The sequence below is a fragment of the Salmo salar genome, chromosome ssa15, assembly GCF_905237065.1.
Source record: "Salmo salar chromosome ssa15, Ssal_v3.1, whole genome shotgun sequence".
NCBI classification, from domain to species: Eukaryota; Metazoa; Chordata; class Actinopteri; order Salmoniformes; family Salmonidae; genus Salmo; species Salmo salar.
The window spans coordinates 89,631,352-89,651,809 of NC_059456.1; the positions used below are offsets into that span (position 1 = coordinate 89,631,352).

Sequence of the window (20,458 nt, forward strand, 5' to 3'; positions counted from 1 at the left end):
ACCCATTACGGATGCAGGCAACGAGGCAGTGATCGCTGAGATCTTTGTTGAAAACAGCAGAGGTGTATTTGGAGGGAAATTCAGTGCCTTCGGAAAGTATTCAGACACCTTGCCTTTTTCCACATTTATCTATTCTAAAATAGATGTAATTTGTTTTTTTCCTCATCAATCTACACACAATACCCCATAATGACAAAGCAAAAACTGATTTTAGAAATTGTCCAGAAGCCACTCCTGCTTTGTCTTGGCTGTGTGCTTAGGGTTGTTGTCCTGTGGGAAGGTGAATCTTTTCCCCAGTCTGAGGTCCTGAGCACTCTGGAGCAGGTTTTCATCAAGGATCTCTTTGTACTTTGCTCCGTTCATCTTTGCCTCAATCCTTACTAGTCTCCCAGTCCCTGCCGCTGAAAAACATCCCCACAGCATGATGCTGCCATCAACATGCTTCACCATTTGGTTTCCTCCAAAAAGTCCTGCTTGCCATTCAGGCCAATGAGTTCAATCTTGGTTTCATCAGACCAGAGAATCTTGTTTCTCATGGTCGGAGAGTCTTTAGGTGCCTTTTGCCAAACTCCAAGCGGGCCTCATAGCAAAAGGTCTGAATACTTATGTAAATAAGGTATTTCTGTTTTTCTGGCTTTGTCATTATGAGGTATTGTGAGTAAATTGCTGAGGATTATTATTTATTTAATCCATGTTAGAATAAGGCTGTAACGTAACAAAATGTAGAAAAAGTCAAGGGGTCTGAGTACTTTCCTAAGGTACTGTGTATATATATAAATCTCTTTCTGTGCCCTTTAGAGCGTCCTGATAACATCTCTAAACCTGAGAGGTTAGAGGTCATCCTCCCTCCTAATGCTGCAACTGAAGCCCTCAGGGGGAACGGTGAGTGGAGGGCCTTTGAAGGCACTCATAATACTCTTCATAAGCTCTTCTTCATAAGGATTCAAATATAAAACATTTTCTCTACCTTATTTTCTCCCAAAGGGAATCCTCCCTCGCCTATCCCCCCACTGCCAGAGAGAACGCCAGAGTCCTTTGTGTTGGCCAATACTGCCGGTAGGAGCACTACTGTCTTCCCATCCCTCTCAATCCCCGTGGAGATGGTTGTCCAGAAGTCAGAAGAGAGAGAGTGGCCTGGACGTTCAGCGGACACTCCTGCTCTGGTGGATACGATATCTTCGACGAGGAGTAAAAGCTTGAAAGTAAAAATGACAACACTCTCAGGTATTTGTCACACAAAACAATCAGTATGATAAAATGTAGAGAATGTCATGTGCAGATGTTTATCCCAGTCTTTTTGGCCTTTTTTGTCTTTACAGTGTCACCCCAGGATACAGTATCACCCCCAGTTACAGTATCACTCCCAGTTACAGTGCCACAACCCGTTACATTGCCTCCCCCGGTTAGATATTCTATTCCTGCTCCCTGTTCATCAGTAAACCTTCCTCCTCCCCCTCCACCTCCCTATCCTCTGGCCCCTTCTCTCTCACCTCCAGGTAAGAAAAAGTGACACCCATTTTATGTTTGCAATGTTATTTTTCTATACACTCTTAGAATGTTTTTTATTATCTAGAACCTAAAAGGGTTCTTTGGCTACCCCCATAGGAAAACCCTTTGAACAACCATTTTTGGTTGCAGGTAGAACCCATTTGGTTCCAGGTAGAACCCTTTTGGGTTCCATGTAGAACCTCACTGACTTGTGGTGGTTTTTATTGTGAAGGCTCAGAGAATCTGACTCCCCCTCTACCTGAGAGAACCCCAGAATCCTTCTTCCTGGTCACTCAAGAAGGTGAGCACATGCCTCTTCATCACCACTGCCTCCACCATTATCCTCACCATGATAGTGCTCCTAGGACTAGGCTACTGTCAAAATGTTAATCCTCCAGACATAATTTTAAAATATGTACACTACTCTGTGTGTGTGTCAATCAAGGTAATGTATCTACTCTGTGTAGTACTAAACTGACATTGTAATTTTTGGGCAATTGCAGTTGATCAGAACAGTGCCCCCTGCATGCAGAGTCAGAGCAACAGCCAGACTACATCCACACAGCAGAGGATCGGTACGTCCTCAGAGTGGGCAGGGAACTCCCAACCCAAAAGATCCCTGGATGGAATCATGAATCGGAGCAACAGCCAGACTACATCCACACAGCAGAGGATCGGTACGTCCTCAGAGTGGGCAGGGAACTCCCAACCCAAAAGATCCCTGGATGGAATCATGAATCGGAGAAAGGTAACAGACGTTGACAGACTCTGGGTGCTATAGCTGTCAAGACTTTACCGAGGTGTGGAAGTCACCCTCATAGAAATTATACTTCTAGAATGTATTATAGTACTATCCCCCAGTAATTCAATTTCTATGGTCAGTAGAGAGTCTTACTCTTAGTCATGTGTATTTAATGGGTACATCTAGCTAGTACAGGATGCTGCCACCCACCCCTTTGTGTCATGAACTGATCTTTACTAAATGCCCATTTTTGTTCCCCTCGTGATTCATCATATGGCTCATATGTTCCCATTGTTGTTAATACATGAGTACATTAATTCAACACTCTAAACTGTTCCCTCAGAGTGTCCACGCAAAGAGTTCACTGCAAGGTAAGCTGTTTTCTCAGTAGTGACTGAGAAAAGCCATCTGTCTTTGTTTTTTCTTCTACTACCAGCTTCTCTGTCTGTTTGAAATTAACAAGGAAAAAGTCAACGTCAAATGGTTGCTCTTGGCTTTGCTCCCTCACACAATAAAAGGCACTAATAGAAATCACTGAAAAGCATCATTATACACACTCAGTGGCCTTGTGGTTAGTGTCTGCCCTGAAATTGGAAGGTTGGGAGTTCGATCACCGAGTCGTACCAAAGACTGTAAATAATGGAACACGATGTGTCTCTGGAGATTGATTGGGTAAGGCCTTTCGATAGACTTGTGTCCTGTCCAGAGGGGTGTACTTTTATATCAAGCTACCTCACGCTACAGAAACAGGAAATAGAGAGAAATAGTAATGTTGGCTTTTTGTAAGCACTAATTTCGCTGTGGTTCGTTGTACAAAGCCTATGGAGAAAATGAATGGGGTTTTTGGAGGGTTTTTGGATAAACGTTGAAAATAAGGTTTGTGGTAACACAGGCTTAGGAGATCTTATACGTTTTATTCTATGACAATCTTCATCAGCTAACTTCTCTTTTTGTGAATTTGGAAGCATTTATGCAATTTAAAGAAACACAAAACACAAAGGCTTCATAATGGTCATGTTAATTGACTAGTATTATCTCACAGAACAAAACGTATAAGATCTCCTAAGCCTGTGTTAACCTCAGACCTTATTTTCGACATTTGTTCCAAAACCCTATTCTTTCGCCATAAATGTTTCACATAGGGATGGCTGAACAAACCAGAGGTAACTCATTTCCGGATTATAGGACTACAAGCTGGCGAGCTGTATAGGATCCTTTATCCTATGAGCCATTCTGGCTCGTGCAAGGCTACTTACTTACTCTTATTGTAATTGATGACATGATAATGAGAACTAATGTCAGAAGTACTACTTCCTTGAGCTATCTGATGTTTGAGAGAACATACTGTACTTTACAATTTGTCTGTCTACATTTTCTCTACAGAGCCCCTGACTACTGTTCCTCTGGTTGCTCAAGCTGTTGTGGCTATGACTGTAGGAGGAAGTGGTGAGTTGCAACACACAGAGAGTAGACCCGCAATTACAAGTATCAACTCTCACCAACTAAACACAGGCCCATGTAAATATGACCTCTCCTTATTAAGGGGATTTCAGTCACACTGATCCAACCTATTCCCCTTTACTCTTGACTCTTGATGATATTGAATTCAACTTTTACAAAATGTCTCCATCACTGTGACACATACTGTATCTAATGTTTCTCAGCTGAAATTAGGCTTCAGCAGCCTGTGTACAACATCACCTCAACCAGCACTGGGACTACTGAAGACAAATCAGACAAGAACAGTGGGAAGGCCTTGTCTGGTACAAAGGTAATGACTGTGTACGTAGAATTACAGTAACTCACAGACTTGATCTATTGTTTTAGAAATAGAGGATCTGGTGTTTCTATTCTCAGAATATTCTCTTCTATTATCTGGGTATGTCTTGTCACTTAAAGCCAGCTATCTTTGTTTTTCTTTTTCAGAGCCTGAAGAAATTTAAACTCAGACAGAAACGTAAGTTACAGGTATATCTGTAAATGGATCTGCTGTCTGGAACATACAGTACATTACCCACAACTAGCAGCTAAAATGGTAACACATTCTTCCCACAGCAGAGACTGCCCCTCCACCAGTACCAACCCACTCTGGACCATCTCCTCCTTATGGTACCTCTGCCTCATCATCAGTGTTCACATTTGGTAAGCCTTCACCAGACACATCAATGTAAATCTAATTTAAACAATGTGATGGGACACATTTCAGAACAGTATGTGTTCTTTCCAGGATTTGGGACTCGTTTTGGGAAGCCTAAAGGGCCAAGGAGTTATCCTGAGACGTGGGTGTAAGACAGCCAGTCAACAAAGCTGGATATGTCTGGCCACTGTCCTCAGATCACAGGGCTGGAACCCTGCATGTGGCTACTAGCTACTGGCCACTCAACTGGACTAGGAATGGTCCCTTGAGGACTTTTGACATTGTGAAGGAAGAACATCATTCCAAGAAGACATGGGGAATCATGTAGCCTTCTCCCTGTGTTCTGAGACGACATGAACACTGTCTTGCAAACTGCTGTCACGGCCCAATGATCAACCTCGGATTAGCTTTAAATTGGAGCACCTGCTATTCATGACAAATTGATCGTACTGTAGTTCTTTATCCGTGCCTGAAGGGAGAACTTGTGCCTCTGAAATGTGGTGGAAGGATGCAATCAAATGTAGGCAAAGGATGGATGGATGGAAAGAACGGAAGGTTGAGTTGATAAATGTTAGAGGGCTACTTTTGTGTATTTTGCCTGATAAATACAGTAAGGTACTTTGAATAGTTGTTAACACGTCACTTAATACATGTTACCAAATAGTTTTATATGCTGATGTTTATATAGGCTCCTTCTGATCCAGACAAAATCTACATGTACACCTGGACTGTACAGAGTGATGAACTTTGTTTTAAGAGTAATATATTTGTACTGGTATTATTTTTCATGGTGGTGTGAGATAAGTGTGAGATAAGCGGACAGGTCTGTGTTGTGCATACATCACATTCATTGTTGTAACTTGGTGGATGTGTTTTCTATATGGGCTATAATTTAAAAGTAAAGAAACCACATATTGCTCTAAATTTACCCATGTAAGGATCCCTGTTTTCTTATCTATAATTCTTACAAACGTATTGTCACTCTGATCATTCATACATAATGCACACATACAATTATTTCTTTAGAAAAATACAAGAAACATTTGTCTTCCATTTTGTTTCCTATTCAATTCACATGATTGATCTCACTTTTAATAACAGAATTCTATAAATGTAACTTGTTTTACCCAAAAACGTTTTCTATAAAAAAATAATAATATGGATATAATTAATTAAAATACAAACATCAACAACAAGAATTCTTCGTATTAAAAGTACACATAGCAGGCCTTGGTCATCAGGCAGACTACACAATAGAATTTGACAGACGTTAGAAGAAACAGGAGCTAGCTGCCAATTTATTTCAGTACCTATGACAACCATCTGTTTAACAAATCACAATAACTAGCCATTCGACTTTTCAGAAAAACTGCATGTTTGAGAAACACTTAAAATACATGAAAGGCATTGTTTTAAATGACCAATGTTCATTCCAAAGGGTAATTCTATCTTCATACTGTTCTTATGACTTATTTAACCAACCTGATTCTATACCTTCTAGTCTACAGATTCCAGATCTGGAAATCATGAAGCGTAAGGAAGCAATTTATAGTCTGTGTTATTATAGGCTTATAGGCCTACAAACAAATGTGTTTCAAATGGGCAGAATTGTCAAGGAACTAAAATGCTAGCTAAATCCTAATCTGCATCCTAGGGAAATGCATCAGTTGTACTGACAGACTTTTAAGGAACAACTAGTCGAGTGGCCAGCCTTCCATATCCTGTCTCCGTCACCCGACCTGGGCTTCCGAGGCTCAGGAACAACCAGGTCACCCTTACATAGACTTCTTTCTCAGCATAGTTACCACCAGACAGACAAGTGCAAAAACAAGAACACTTACAATAGTGGTCACTACATTGAACTCAGATTTAACCTATTACAGTACAATCCCCCATAGACGGGTGTGACATTTTCACCAAAACACTGAGAGAAAACATGTATGACAAAGTACACTGACAGCATTCACATAATTCAACATAACAGATAATATATTGCATTTTAAAATGCGTGGGTGTTTTTTCAGGAAAACATTTCACAAAAGTGATTGGTGACCAGAACCATTCTTGCCATGTGCACCATCACAGACCCAAACTGCCCTCACCATCACAGACCCAAACTGCCCTCACCTCACACAGGTTTAACCTCTTAAAACCCATTATAATGGACAGCCTAAAGTAATAGACTTACTTCAGAACATATGGCCATTTGTTTTACATTTTAGTCATTTAGCAGATGCTCTTATCCAGAGCGATTTACAGGACGAAGTAGGGTTAGGTGTCTTCCACAAGGGCCCATTGACATAGATTTTTCACAGTCAGCTCGGGGATTCGAACCAGCAACCTTTCGGCTACTGGTCCAACCGCTAGGCTACCTAGTTTAACTAAATGCTGAACAAATAAATAAAACATCAGAAGCAGTGTAAAAGTGGGACAGTAGTAAAGGAAAGGGACAGTAGTAAAGGAAAGGGACAGTAGTAAAGGAAAGGGACAGTAGTAAAGGAAAGGGACAGTAGTAAAGGAAAGGGACAGTAGTAAAGGAAAGGGACAGTAGTAAAGGAAAGGGACAGTAGTAAAGGAAAGGGACAGTAGTAAAGGAAAGGGACAGTAGTAAAGGAAAGGGACAGTAGTAAAGGAAAGGGACAGTAGAAAAGGACAGTAGTAAAACATTCAAACATAGATAGAAATGGCTGAAAGTTGGACAATATTTTGGACATAAACTATTGTACTGTATCAACGTCAGTGTCAAACACCAGGACATGCATTCATTGTTAACAGTATAATTTTTTTATTACAGTACACATCTAAAAAATATATTAATCCACAATCCATATAAAAACACAGGCCAACTCTGCATTTGTGAAGCACAGACAAAAATAAGTTTAACAACTTAGGAAAATATCTTAAATGTGAATTTCAACAGATGATTTTTTTTTTTTACCCTTTTACATTCACCATCACAGAAAGTCTCAAGAAGGCTACTCTAAGAATGAAAAAAATATATATGTATCTGAGACTGATTGCTGTTCTTCGGGTGGCAGGCACTTTTATCTAAAAACCAATTAGGCAATGTACATGATATACTGTACACCTTGGTAGTCTCTCTCGACTGGCAAAGCGAGTTGCCTTGGTAACTCTCGAAGCAAGTTAGGAAACTCCCCAGAGGGACCTCAGTTTCAGGTACTAACAAATAAACACAGACACTTTTTCTGACAAATGTTCCTAAATGTACATTTCACACTTTGGCTAAGAAAAAAAAACATTTCTAAGCTTGTCTCATACTGAATTTACAAATAAAAATAATACTTTATCTGAATAATTTAAAGAGAAGTTCAAAAAGTTCAAGAATAACATTTTCAGAAAGTGTCATAAGCGCACACAGTCACATTCCTTTAAATAAGCTGCTCTCCCTTAGAAGGTAGTAAACGTAGCTAAAAGAGGGAAGGTCATTTGAAGAAGTCAGTGGGGCAGTGACGCTGTACATCATGGTGGGGTCGCGGGGAGTTGTAGTTTAGACCAGGGGGAGGCCAGACCAGGGGCTGTGGAAGCCTCGGCTCGACGGTGGAGGGGTTAGAACCAGAACCAGAGGGAGCGAGGGGCTGTGGCAAGGGGCTGATGCCCAGGAAGGGAGGGGGCAGGTGTGCAGACTTGGCAGACTGAGGACGGGCTGGCCGGGGCTCTCTAGGTGGAGTAGTAGGCCTCTGAAACACTGGTTTCTCAGTCTTGGCCACTGCTCCCTGGGTCGTGTCTCTCTGTGCCTGCAGACCGGCACAGTGGGGCCCTTTGGCATCTTGCTGGGCCGGGGAAGGGGAGGATGAGAAGAATTGACCCGATGTTGTGCTCTGGTCGTTGGGCTTGTGTAGGGTGTGTTCTCCGCAGTCCTTCTCGTCATGGTACTGTCTGAGGCGGATGTGCCAGGCCAGGCTGCAGACTGCCGACACAGTTTTGAACTGGTGAATGACGTTACGGGGGATGAAGTAGATGTCGTCGTCACACAGCTGCGCACGGACATAGCGGATACCCTCCCGCCTCAGCTGGTTCAGCTTGGCATCGTCTACCCACTGGACACACTGCAGAGAGAGATGAGGATTAGAGGTAGGCCTACCGGATCCATTCCCACACATCAGCAGTCAGTCTGTCCTGTCACGCCTGCCTGGTATCTTCACCAACACTGAACTCAATTCCACAAAACTCCAGAGAAGATCATGCAGAATTGGTCATTCTCTGGGACCAGAATAAAGACTCTGGTTCTGCAAATTAAAGCTTTAAACTGACTCACTAAATGGCATATTATGTCATCCACGCCAAGGCTTTCCCCCTCGTGTCTGATCCTTTTATGACTAAGCCTGTCGGACATCTGATCTGCTATGATCCCATATAGAGGAGATTCATGCATCACCTTAACCGATTCAAGGTTCAATAAGAGCTCAGTTCCTACCTGAGACACAGGGGGCTCGTAAAGATCCAGCTGCAGTCTCTGGACCACATCGTTAAAGTCTTCTGCGTGGAAACACACCACATCTTTGGTTATCCTCGGACGCGCACTCCTGTAGATCAAAGACAGTTAGTTCACATCTACACAAATGTTGATACAATGTGGAATCAAGGGTGAAGAGTCAAATTAGTTTAACAAATAACAGGAATCTGTGATGACAACAGAAACACTGGATGAAGCATCCCAAACTGGAATTATTTCACCAGCATAGTCATACTGCATTGCAGCTGAGAGCCAAGCAGACCTGCATGAATACCAAACACTTCCCAAACACTCACCATTCTCCAAACTGCCCTACCTCCAGTAAAAACTCACCATTCCCCAAACTGCCCTACTTCCAGTAAAAACTCACCATTCCCCAAACTGCCCTACTTCCAGTAAAAACTCACCATTCCCCAAACTGCCCTACTTCCAGTAAAAACTCACCATTCCCCAAACTGCCCTACTTCTAGTAAAAACTCACCATTCCCCAAACTGCCCTACTTCCAGTAAAAACTCACCATTCCCCAAACTGCCCTGCTTCCAGTAAAAACTCACCATTCTCCAAACTGCCCTACCTCCAGTAAAAACTCACCATTCTCCAAACTGCCCTACCTCTAGTAAAAACTCACCATTCCCCAAACTGCCCTACTTCCAGTAAAAACTCACCATTCTCCAAACTGCCCCTACTTCTAGTAAAAACTCACCATTCCCCAAACTGCCCTACTTCCAGTAAAAACTCACCATTCCCCAAACTGCCCTACTTCTAGTAAAAACTCACCATTCCCCAAACTGCCCTACCTCCAGTAAAAACTCACCATTCCCCAAACTGCCCTACTTCCAGTAAAAACTCACCATTCCCCAAACTGCCCTACTTCCAGTAAAAACTCACCATTCCCCAAACTGCCCTACTTCCAGTAAAAACTCACCATTCCCCAAACTGCCCTACTTCTAGTAAAAACTCACCATTCCCCAAACTGCCCTACTTCCAGTAAAAACTCACCATTCCCCAAACTGCCCTACTTCTAGTAAAAACTCACCATTCCCCAAACTGCCCTACCTCCAGTAAAAACTCACCATTCCCCAAACTGCCCTACTTCCAGTAAAAACTCACCATTCCCCAAACTGCCCTACTTCCAGTAAAAACTCACCATTCCCCAAACTGCACAGCCTTCAGCACGCCCACTGCTGCCGTACTCTGCCAGTCGAAGCTCTGGCCCACATGGTCAGCATGAGCCCTGGTTCGGTCCTCAAACAGCACCTCTCTGGGCTCACTGGTCCTGGGCAGGTAGTGAAGGTTCTTAATCTCATTCATGGACCTATAGAGAGGAAAGGGAGAGCACATACTACAGTCAACCACCAGCAGAGAAGGAGAAGAGAGGAGGAGTGGGAAAGAGATGGAGGGAGACAGTGAGGACAGAGAGGAGGAGTGGGAAAGGGGATGGAGGGAGACAGTGAGGACAGAGAGGAGGAGTGGGAAAAGGGATGGAGGGAGACGGTGAGGACAGAGAGGAGGAGTGGGAAAAGGGATGGAGGGAGACAGTGAGGACAGAGAGGAGGAGTGGGAAAAGGGATGGAGGGAGACAGTGAGGACAGAGAGGAGGAGTGGGAAAAGGGATGGAGGGAGACAGTGAGGACAGAGAGGAGGAGTGGGAAAAGGGATGGAGGGAGACAGTGAGGACAGAGAGGAGGAGTGGGAAAAGGGATGGAGGGAGACAGTGAGGACAGAGAGGAGGAGTGGGAAAAGGGATGGAGGGAGACGGTGAGGACAGAGAGGAGGAGTGGGAAAAGGGATGGAGGGAGACGGTGAGGACAGAGAGGAGGAGTGGGAAAGGGATGGAGGGAGACGGTGAGGACAGAGAGGAGGAGTGGGAAAAGGGATGGAGGGAGACAGTGAGGACAGAGAGGAGGAGTGGGAAAAGGGATGGAGGGAGACGGTGAGGACAGAGAGGAGGAGTGGGAAAGGGATGGAGGGAGACAGGTGGAAAAGGAAAGGAGGAATGGGAAAAGGGAAAGGAGGAGTGGGAAAAGGAAAGGAGGAACGGGAAAAGGAAAGGAGGAATGGGAAAAGGAAAGGAGGAATGGGAAAAGGAAAGGAGGAATGGGAAGCAAGGAGAGGGAGTAGAGCTACACTGTCACAAACTAATAAATGTTCCTCCTATAAGGAGGCTTATTATGTGTTAGTATTACTATATGTGACCTATGTTATTACTATATTATTACTGTGTTACTATGATAAAAGTCCTGTGATGTTTAGGCTACCTGCGTCGTTTGAAGGGTGACTTGGGCATGTCAGCGGTTGGCACCATCTGCTCACCCGGCCGGACCCACATGATGGGCCCATCATCACTCTGGGAACGACAGTCCAGCTTCAGGCTGGAGAGACTGCCCCAAGGTAGGGTCATCTGGACAGACAGACAGAGTTTCAGGGACAATCATACTCTGCGTATACAATGATTAATAAAAAAAAATCGAAGGCCTACATTGAGACAGAAATGATCAGCAATAACTACATTTGCCTGACTTCAGTCAGTTAACCATAGCTATAGGCCTACACATAAACCATAGACCTACATTTCAGTTCCAAAACTATGGCCAGGAGGCAAGTAAGAATGAATATAAAGAAGGTCGTTTTGTATTAATCATTTGATAAATTCCAAGCACCAACATCCATTCTCTCATCCTCTGACCTTCAGAAAGGGGGACTCCTCCAGCATGTCCAGGAACTCTGGGAAGTAGTCCCCCACCTCCTCTGCCATGGCTCCCACCAGACTGATCTGTCTCATGGGACCGGCCCGGTACGTCCCCGAGCAGTAGGTCCGGCCCACCTACAGGACAGGGAGAGAGGTCAGAGGTCAGACCAGACTGATCCGTTTCATGGGGCCAGCCTGGTCCGACCCACCTACAGTCAGCACACAGGTGGAGAGGTAATGTTGATTTGGCTCAATCTGAAATTAATGCAATGCCAATGTGCATTGGCTTCAGGCTTTAATATATCATTAGGATATTGGACTAAAACTGACCCAGGTGGATGGTTTGGTGAGCATGGAGCCGTCCAAGGCTTTCCAACATTTAGCTAACCCTAGTTAGTTAGTGCAACATAATCAAGCAGTGCCCTGCATTTATTTTCCTCCCCTGAACCCATTAGTAGCACTTGGATATTGCAGTGGAAAGGCTGCATTAAACTAATTGGCTAATTGTCTGTGTTAACTGCACAGAGCACTGTATAAACCATGTGTGTGGTACAATCAGCCCTATGAGAATCCATTGGTCTGGTCAAACACAACAGTAAAACGTAATGGAACAAGTCTAGAGCCACTCTACTAGGCCTCTAGGGAGCAGAGCAACAGGGAAAACTTGGCAGGAGTTCAGCTATAGACTTAACATTGGTGTACTTTGGAATGCAATAACTATTGGATGGCTAACAGACTGACTGTTGAGCTCGTTCATAACTTTGTCTAAGATAAGTACTGGTGGGTACACAGCTATAACACCTGATTCACAGTCAATCACTTTATCAGGCTGGTTGAGGTCTTGACGATGGGATGGCACAAAACCCTCCACAGCCTGTAACTCTCCAGGACCAGGGTTGGTGACCACTGCCAGCATATTTAAGTGGCGGGGGAAAACATCAATACAGTTACATATAGAGATATTATTTTTGACATTATGGCCATATTATTTTGGTGCAACTCGGCTGTACTTACACCAAAACTCCAGATTTTTTCCTTCATAGCTTGTTCTCCATCTTTTGAAACAATTTATTTTCAGCACTTTTATTTCCATGACTGATCAAAATTAATTTCTTGGCTCTCTCTTGTCCTTCTGAAGCAGAAATACAGTGCATTTGGAAAGTATTCAGACCCCTTCACTTTTAAGTTACAGCCTTATTCTAAAATGGATCCAATACATTTTTTCCTCATTAATCTAAACACCCCATAATGTCAAGGCGAAAACTGTTTATTTTACATTTTTGCAAATGTATTAAAAATAAAAAACTAGATGTTTCTACAACTTGATTGGCGTCCAACTGTGGTAAATTCAATTGATTGGAAATGATTTGGAAAGGCCTGTCTATATCAGGTCCCACAGTTGACAGTGCATGTCAGAGCAAAAACCAAGCCATGAGGTCGAAGGAATTGTCCTTAGAGCCCCGAGACAGGATTGTGTTGAGGCGCAGATCGGGGGAAGGGTAACATAAGTTGGGTGAATTTTGGCCCATTCCTTCTGGCAGAGCTGTTGTAACTGAGTCAGGTTTGAAGGCCTCCTTGCTCGCACACGCTTTTCAGTTCTGCCCACAAATTTTCTATAGGATTGAGGTCAGGGCTTTGTGATGGCCACTCCAATACTTTGACTTTGTTGTCCTTAAGCCATTTTGCCACAACTTTGGAAGTATGCTTGGGGTTATTGTCCATTTGGAAGACCCATTTGCGACCAAGCTTTAACTTCCTGACTGATGTCTTGATGTTGCTTCAATATATCCACATAATTTCCCGCCCTCATGATGCCAGCTATTTTGTGAAGTGCACCAGTCCCTCCTGCAGCAAAGCACCCCCACAACATGATGCTGCCACCCCTGTGCTTCACGATTGGGATGGTGTTCTTCGGCTTGCAAGCCCCCCCCCCCCCCCTTTTCCTCCAAACATAACGATGGTCATTATGGCCAAACAGTTCTATTTTTGTTTCATCAGACCAGAGGACATTTCTCCAAAAAGTACGATCTTTGTCCCCATGTGCAGTTGCAAACTGTAATCTGGCTTTTTTATGGCGGTTTTGGAGCAGTGGCTTCTTCCTTGCTGAGTAGCCTTTCAGGTTATGTCAATATAGGACTCGTTTTACTGTGGATATAGATACTTTTGTACATGTTCCCTCAAGCATCTTCACAAGGTCCTTTGCTGTTGTTCTGGGATTGATTTGCACTTTTTGCACCAAAGTACATTCATCTCTAGGAGACAGAAGGCCGCTCCTTCCTGAGCGGTATGACGGCAGCATGGTCCCATGGTGTTTATACTTGCGTACTATTGTTTGTACAGATGAACGTGGTACCTTCAGGCGTTTGGAAATTGCTCGAGGATGAACCAGACTTGTGGAGGTCTACAATTGTTTTTCTTCTGAGGTCTTGGCTGATTTATTTGAATTTGAATTTTCCCATGATGTCAAGCAAAGAGGCACTGAGTTTGAAGGTAGGCCTTGAAATACATCCACAGGTACACCTCCAATTGACTCAAATGATGTCAATTAGCCTATCAGAAGCTTCTAAAGCCATGACATCCTTTTCTGGAATTTTCCAAGCTGTTTAAAGGCACAGTCAACTTAGTGTATGCAAACGTCTGACCCACTGGAATTGTGATACAGTGAATTATAAGTGAAATAATCTGCCTGTAAACAATTGTTGGAAAAATGACTTTTGTCATGCACAAAGTAGATGTCCTAACCGACATGCCAAAACTATAGTTTGTTAACAAGAAATTTGTGGAGTGGTTGAAAAATGAGTTTTAATGACTCCAACCTAAGTGTATGTAAACTTCCGACTTCAACTGTATGTAAATAAGGTATCTGTTTCTTAATTGTAATAAATTAGCAAACATTTCTAAAAACCTGTTTTTGCTTTCTCATTATGGAGTAGTGTGTAGACTGATGAGGATTAAATTATAATTGTTTTAATTGATTTTAGAATAAAGCTGTAACTTAACAAAATGTGGAAAAAGTCAATGGGTCTGATTTATTCCGAATGCACTGTATGGGATGTTTTTCCCACTGTGACCATAAAAACATACCCAAACCAAAAACTGTGGATAGATGGCAGCATTCGCGCAATATTTAAAGCACGAACCACCGGATTTAACCACGGCAAGGTGACTGGGAGAGATGGTTGAATACAAACAGTCCAGTTATGACCTCCGTAAGGTAATCAAACAGGAAAAACATCAGTACAGAGACAAAATGGAGTCGCAATTAAGCGGCTTAGACACAAGACGTATGTGGCAGGGACTCCAGACAATCACGGATTACAGAGGGAGAACGAGCCACGTCGCAGACACCGATGACTTGCTCCCGGACAAGCTAAATACCTTCTTCGCCCGCTTTGAGGATAACACAGGATAACAGACGCGGGCCGTTCCCGAGGTCTGTGGGCTCTCATTCCCCGTGGCCGACGTGAGTACGACTTGAGCGTTAACCTTTGCAGGGCTGAAGGCCCAGAGGGCATCCCTAGCCAGCTGGAGTGTTTACGTACATATCCAATCTCTCCCTATCCCAGTCTGCTGTCCCCACTTGCTTCAAGATGCCCACCATTGTTCGTGTATCCAAGAAAGACAAGGTAACTTAACTAAATGACTATCGCCCCGTAACACACTTCTGTCATCATGAAGTGCTTTGAGAGGCTAGTTAAGGATCATATCACCTTCACCTTACCTGACACCCTAGACCCACTTCAATTTGCATACCGCTCCAATAGATCCACGGACGATGAAATCGCCGTCGCACTGTACTCTGCCCTATCCCATCTGGACAAGAGGAATACCTATCTAAGAATGCTTTCCATTGACTACAGCTCAGCATTCAACACCATAGTGTCCTCCAAGCTCATCATTAAGCTCAGGGTCTGAACTTTGCCCTATGCAACTGGGTCCTGGACTGCCTGATGGACTGCCCCAAGGTGGTGAAGGTAGGAAACAATACTTCCGCTACGCTTATCCTCAACACAAGGGCCCCACACAGGTCCACTGCCTGCCCTCCAGGACATCTACAGCACCCGATGTCACAGGAAGGCCAAAAAGATCAAGGACATCAACCACCCGAGCCACGGCCTATTTATCCCGCTATCATCCAGAAGGTGAGGTCAGTACAGGTGCATCAAAGCTGGGACCGAGAACTGAAAAACAGCTTCTGTCTCAAGGCCATCAGAGTGTTAGACAGCCATCACTAGCCGGCCTCCACCCAATACCCTGCCCTGAACTTAGCCATTGTCACTAGCCGACTACCACCCTGTTACTCTACCTTTACATGGGGTTTTACTCATTTCATATTTATATACTGTATTCTAATCAAGGACATCCTATTCAACTATTGCTGTATATATAGTATTCTATCCTACGTATTCTTAAATATTATACATTTAACCTTTATTTAACTAGGCAAGTCAGTTAAGAACAAATTCTTATTTACATGACTGCCGACACCAGCTAAACCCAGATGATGCTGGGCCAATTGTGCAACGCCCTATGGGACTCCCAATCACATATAGTGACGCCTCAAGCACTGGGACCGCTGCGCCACTCGGGAGCCCATTCTACAGAATATTTAGTATATCAACAAACTGTACACACACACACACACACACACACACACACACACACACACACACACACACACACACACACACACACACACACACACACACACACACACACACACACACACACACACACACACACACTTCTTAATTCCATTCATGTACTTTTAGATTTGTGCATCTTGTTGTGTATTCACATTTACATTTTAGTCATTTAGCAGACACTCTTATCCAGAGCGACTTACAGTAGTGAATGCATACATTTCATACATTATTTTTTATTTTTTCCGTACTGGTCCCCCGTGGGAATCAAACCCACAACTCTGGCATTGCAAACACCATGCTCTACCAACTGAGCCACACGGGACCATTGTTAGATATTAGATATTACTGCACTGTTGGAGCTACGAACACAAGCATTTCACTACACCCGCAATAACATCTGTTAAATATGTGTATGTGACCAATAAAATTTGATTTGAACGAAATCAAACAGGTATTTTTGTTCAAACCCTCGGGAATTGTTGTTGCATCTGTCAATTTATTTGCTGTCCAGTATCCAGACGACCTGTCCTCAGCTCATATTTTTCTGTAATGTGTTGAGGCTGGCAATTAAGGAAAATGAGAGGCTCAATTAAAGATATTACAGAACTGCTGTATTTGAACCACAACTCCCTTCTGTCCAGTTTCCCTGAGGTTGCTACGGAAATCAAGCTGCTTTTACCATCCCTGTAACTGTCGCTTCCACGGAGAGATTGTTTTCTAAACTATAACTCATAAAGAACTACCGAAGAAGCATTAGGCTCTAGGTCTGATATGAGCATTTGAACACCTGAGTAAGCTCCACTCATTGCACTGGCGCCGTCGCAGCCTTGACCACAGACGGCATTTGTTCACTGATATCTCCTCATACTTTCAATCACTTTATTTTTTTGTCACTGTCCTGAAGCCCAAGAAACAAACACTTAGCTTCCTAGAACATATATAAATTAAAAAGGTCTACAAATTACTTTTTAGAGGGTTACTGTCAAAATTATTTATTAAAATGTTTTAAAATAGACATCGATGACAGGCGCATGGGCCCTCAGAGCTTATGGGGCCCCGCCTTGCGGGGGTATATGGTATGCCAGTGTAAGTATTGTGATAATATTGTATTGTGAGGTCCCTGGCAATTCCCAGTCTTAATATTAAATGTAAGGCTAACACAAAACCTAATATGAAATCCCACACAGGCAACATCAGAAGGACAGTGACAGGCCAGTTCCATAACGTTGTTTTGCTATACCTGAGAGTGGAAGTTAGCGATAGTAGTGGTCTCTATATCCTTCTTCCCCAGGATCTCCATCTTGACCGGTGTGGAGGGGAAGTTGAAGGCAAAGTAGTCCAGGAAGTCAGGTAGGTAGGCAGCAGCCCTGTGCACCACAGCCAGGGCGTAGCGAGCTGCCCCTCTGGGTCTCTCAGTGAAGGCCAGCTCTAGGAACTCCTGGGCAAAGTGCTCCATCTCCCCCGGCCGTAGAGAGGACAGCTCATCAGCGTAGGCATGCAGGACCGATGCTCCGCCGTTGGCCTGGCGCTCCTCATGGATGAAGCGTCCGTAGACGGTGCCTGTCTGCAGAGACGAACAGCGGATGAAGTGGTCTTGGGGGGAGAGAAAGGGGAGGTGGGTGTGGCTGTGTTCCTCTTTAGGAGTGAGCTGGTTGTTGTTGGCGCCTGAACCAGACTGGCAGTGTTTCCCCTCCTTCACGGGGCCAAGGCGGGCTGAAGGACTGTGGTCAGTCAGACCACCATACACGGTCTGGACCTCCTTGTTGTACGTGTGGATCGTCTTACCACGCTCATCCTCACGGTGCCTCCGCTTCTTTTTCGTCTTCCTCAACAGGTACTCCTCCAGCGACTGAGTCTTGCTGTTCTCATCATGATGGGGCTCTGGAGACAGGAAGACAATAGCTCATTACCATGCACATCATTTGTCAATACCCAATTTGCAATTGGTTCACTTTTTTATTTTACCAGGCAAGTTGACTGTGAACACATTCTCAGTTACAGCAACGACCTGGAGAGCCGATTGGAAGCTGGGGATGATTAGGTGCCAGGTGGCCATGATGGTAAGAGGGTTGACAACTAGGAGTATTGCAAAACGAACCATCGTTCGCTACATACACTACATTTCTTCTCTGCAATAAAAGTAGGCCTAACATCAGTGGGCCTGCCATAGAGTCTGAGAAGGCAGGCATTTGCACAAAAAAAATAATTATATAATAAGAAATAACCCCATTCATGGAACTTGCATGTGCATCATCTGACTGATTATTTTGCGTATGTAAACAAACATAGGTTTGTCTGACTTAATTGTAACTTTGCATAAGATTCAAGCATTAAGAGTGGTAACATACTAATATAACGGAATAGAATGTGAAGAATAACCTACCTTTCTTTTTCTTATATAGGCCTACTCCATGTTTTACGTTAGCCTCTGTGTTTTCCTTCTTAGGTTTGAGTTTGAGCTCTTTCTCCCTGTGCTTTTCCTTGCTCTCCTGTATTTTGGCCTTGGGTTCGGCTACTTTGAGGGGCGTGAAATTGAACAGTCCAGGCGGCAGAACCGGGGGAAGTGCTTTCTTCCTGTCCAACTTGGCTGCTGCAGGTACCACCTTCCGCGCAGGCAGCGGAGGCTGCAGGTGCGAGTCCTTCTTTGCATCGTTGGTGTTGTTGTGCTGGTGGTGGTGATGATGATGCTGCTGGTGGTGTCGTTGTAGGGTAGGTTTTTCGGCACCGGAGTTGCGTGGTTGTGGTTGGCCATTCTGCTGCTGTTGAACATGTTGTGGGTCATGGTGGTGCCGATGATGATGGAGCTTTACTTTCTTTGCATCCTCGGATGAGCGCTGGCGTTTATCCGCGGACGGTGACAGTTCCCTCTTCTTCTTTTCTTTGGCAAATTTATCAAGACCGTCCCTTACCTTATTTTCTACTTTAATACGGACCAAGTCGACCTGCGCAGCCATTTTGCACGTACATTTAAAGGGCTATAAATTCATACTGCGCAACTCGATGGGAGTTTGTAGTTATTTTAAGCGCTCAGGGATATTGTATTTGTAGTTTTTCACCCTTTCTGGTCTATGGGCAGCTCATGCGCACTCTCAGTAATGTAGTTAGTTGCATGGCTATCTGGGAGTTGAAGTTCGTGTTGTAGAGAACACGTGCGTATTTGCACGCACTCACTTTTACAGCTGACGTAATGGTAAACTGAGCGACTCTCGGAGAGACAGAGGACGTTGCGGGTGTGGGTCCTTCTTTGCACCTTTGGTGTTATAATACAATAATAATAATAATAATAATAACAACAATATGGCATTTAGCAAACTCTTTCATCCAATGATTTTATTACAGTCATGCGTGCATACATTTTACATATGGATGGTACCAGGAATCGATCTCACAACACCATACAGGACCTACTTGCAATCTACATGCCAGAGTTCTAAACATTTCAGGTTGAATATTGAACGGAACCAAAATAATGTAAAACATGTATTCTATAACATTCTATTCTGGATAGTGTATATTTAAGCAATAACGCACAGCCCCCGAGGTGCCTTATTGCTATTATAAACTGGTTACCAACGTAATTAGAGCAGTAAAAATAAAAGTTAGCATACCCGTGGTATACCATCTGATATACCACGGCTGTCAGCCAATCAGCATTCAGGGCTTGAACCACCCAGCTAATAATTATTGATAGAGTGAATTTATTTTATAAAAATTATGAAACCAGAGATTGTGGATATAATGACGATACTCGTGTCTTCGACCTAACAATTGGTCTAGATGGGATACATCTTATGTCAAACTGACGTGTTTTGCATTTACCTAACCATTTTCAAACCTTAACCTAATACTCCTAACGTGCTTAGTAAATTCTCCAAAACTGCTACGAAAAAATCAATTCTGACAAACTATCCCATCTATTTAAAACGTGAACAGAGATACGAGATCCTGAGGCCCATTGTCGTGCCATTCATCCGCCGCCATCACCTCGTTTCAGCATGATAATGCACAGCCCCCATGTCGCAAGGACCTTTACACAATTCCTGAAAGTGTCCCAGTTCTTCCATGGCCTGCATACTCACCAGACATGTCACCCATTGAGCATGTTTTGGATGCTCTGGATCGACGTGTACAACAAGGTGTTTCAGTTCCCGCCAATATCCATCAATTTCGCACAGGCATAGAACAGAAGTGGGACAACATTCAACAGCCTGATCAACTCTATGCGAAGGAGATGTGTCGTGTTGCATGAGGCAAATGGTGGTCACAGCAGATACTGACTGG

General features: G+C 43.8%; 2 protein-coding genes across 6 annotated transcripts in view; one reads left to right on the forward strand and one right to left on the reverse strand.

Moving 5' to 3' along the window:
- ptpn22 (protein tyrosine phosphatase non-receptor type 22) overlaps window positions 1-5,295 on the forward strand; it is a 32,686-nt gene extending 27,391 nt beyond the window's left edge. For 2 of the 5 annotated variants that reach the window (XM_014146798.2, XM_014146800.2), the window contains exons 14-24: window positions 799-882; window positions 985-1,224; window positions 1,320-1,496; window positions 1,721-1,789; window positions 1,992-2,236; window positions 2,574-2,601; window positions 3,614-3,676; window positions 3,895-4,001; window positions 4,157-4,187; window positions 4,286-4,372; window positions 4,458-5,295. In XM_014146798.2, the coding sequence (XP_014002273.1) occupies window positions 799-882; window positions 985-1,224; window positions 1,320-1,496; window positions 1,721-1,789; window positions 1,992-2,236; window positions 2,574-2,601; window positions 3,614-3,676; window positions 3,895-4,001; window positions 4,157-4,187; window positions 4,286-4,372; window positions 4,458-4,519 (1,193 nt within the window). In that variant the 3' untranslated portion in view covers window positions 4,520-5,295. Of the gene's footprint in view, window positions 1-798; window positions 883-984; window positions 1,225-1,319; window positions 1,497-1,638; window positions 1,790-1,991; window positions 2,237-2,573; window positions 2,602-3,613; window positions 3,677-3,894; window positions 4,013-4,156; window positions 4,188-4,285; window positions 4,373-4,457 lie in introns of those variants that run through there. The other 3 variants (XR_006759294.1, XM_014146799.2, XM_045696257.1) reach the window with 3 other exon arrangements.
- Window positions 5,296-5,637: 342 nt separating this feature from the next.
- rsbn1 (round spermatid basic protein 1) lies at window positions 5,638-19,224 on the reverse strand. The gene is made up of 7 exons (XM_014146801.2): window positions 18,561-19,224; window positions 17,418-18,058; window positions 11,529-11,666; window positions 11,101-11,243; window positions 9,990-10,157; window positions 8,803-8,911; window positions 5,638-8,434 (listed from the first exon to the last, which is right to left on the reverse strand). Exons 1-7 carry the CDS (start codon window positions 19,129-19,131, stop codon window positions 7,811-7,813), a joined length of 2,394 nt encoding a protein of 797 aa, XP_014002276.2. The 5' UTR covers window positions 19,132-19,224; the 3' UTR covers window positions 5,638-7,810.
- Window positions 19,225-20,458: the final 1,234 nt, after the last annotated feature.

Excerpts from the sequence above, each read along its gene's own strand:
- rsbn1 (XM_014146801.2), bottom strand. The coding sequence starts at position 19,131 with ATGGCTGCGCAGGTCGACTTGGTCCGTATTAAAGTAGAAAATAAGGTA. Across the intron at positions 11,667-17,417 it reads TCGCTAACTTCCACTCTCAG|GTGGGCCGGACCTACTGCTC; the intron begins GTATAGCAAAAC and ends CCTGTCCTGTAG. Across the intron at positions 8,912-9,989 it reads GCTGTGCAGTTTGGGGAATG|GAGTGCGCGTCCGAGGATAA; the intron begins GTGAGTTTTTAC and ends TTTGATCTACAG.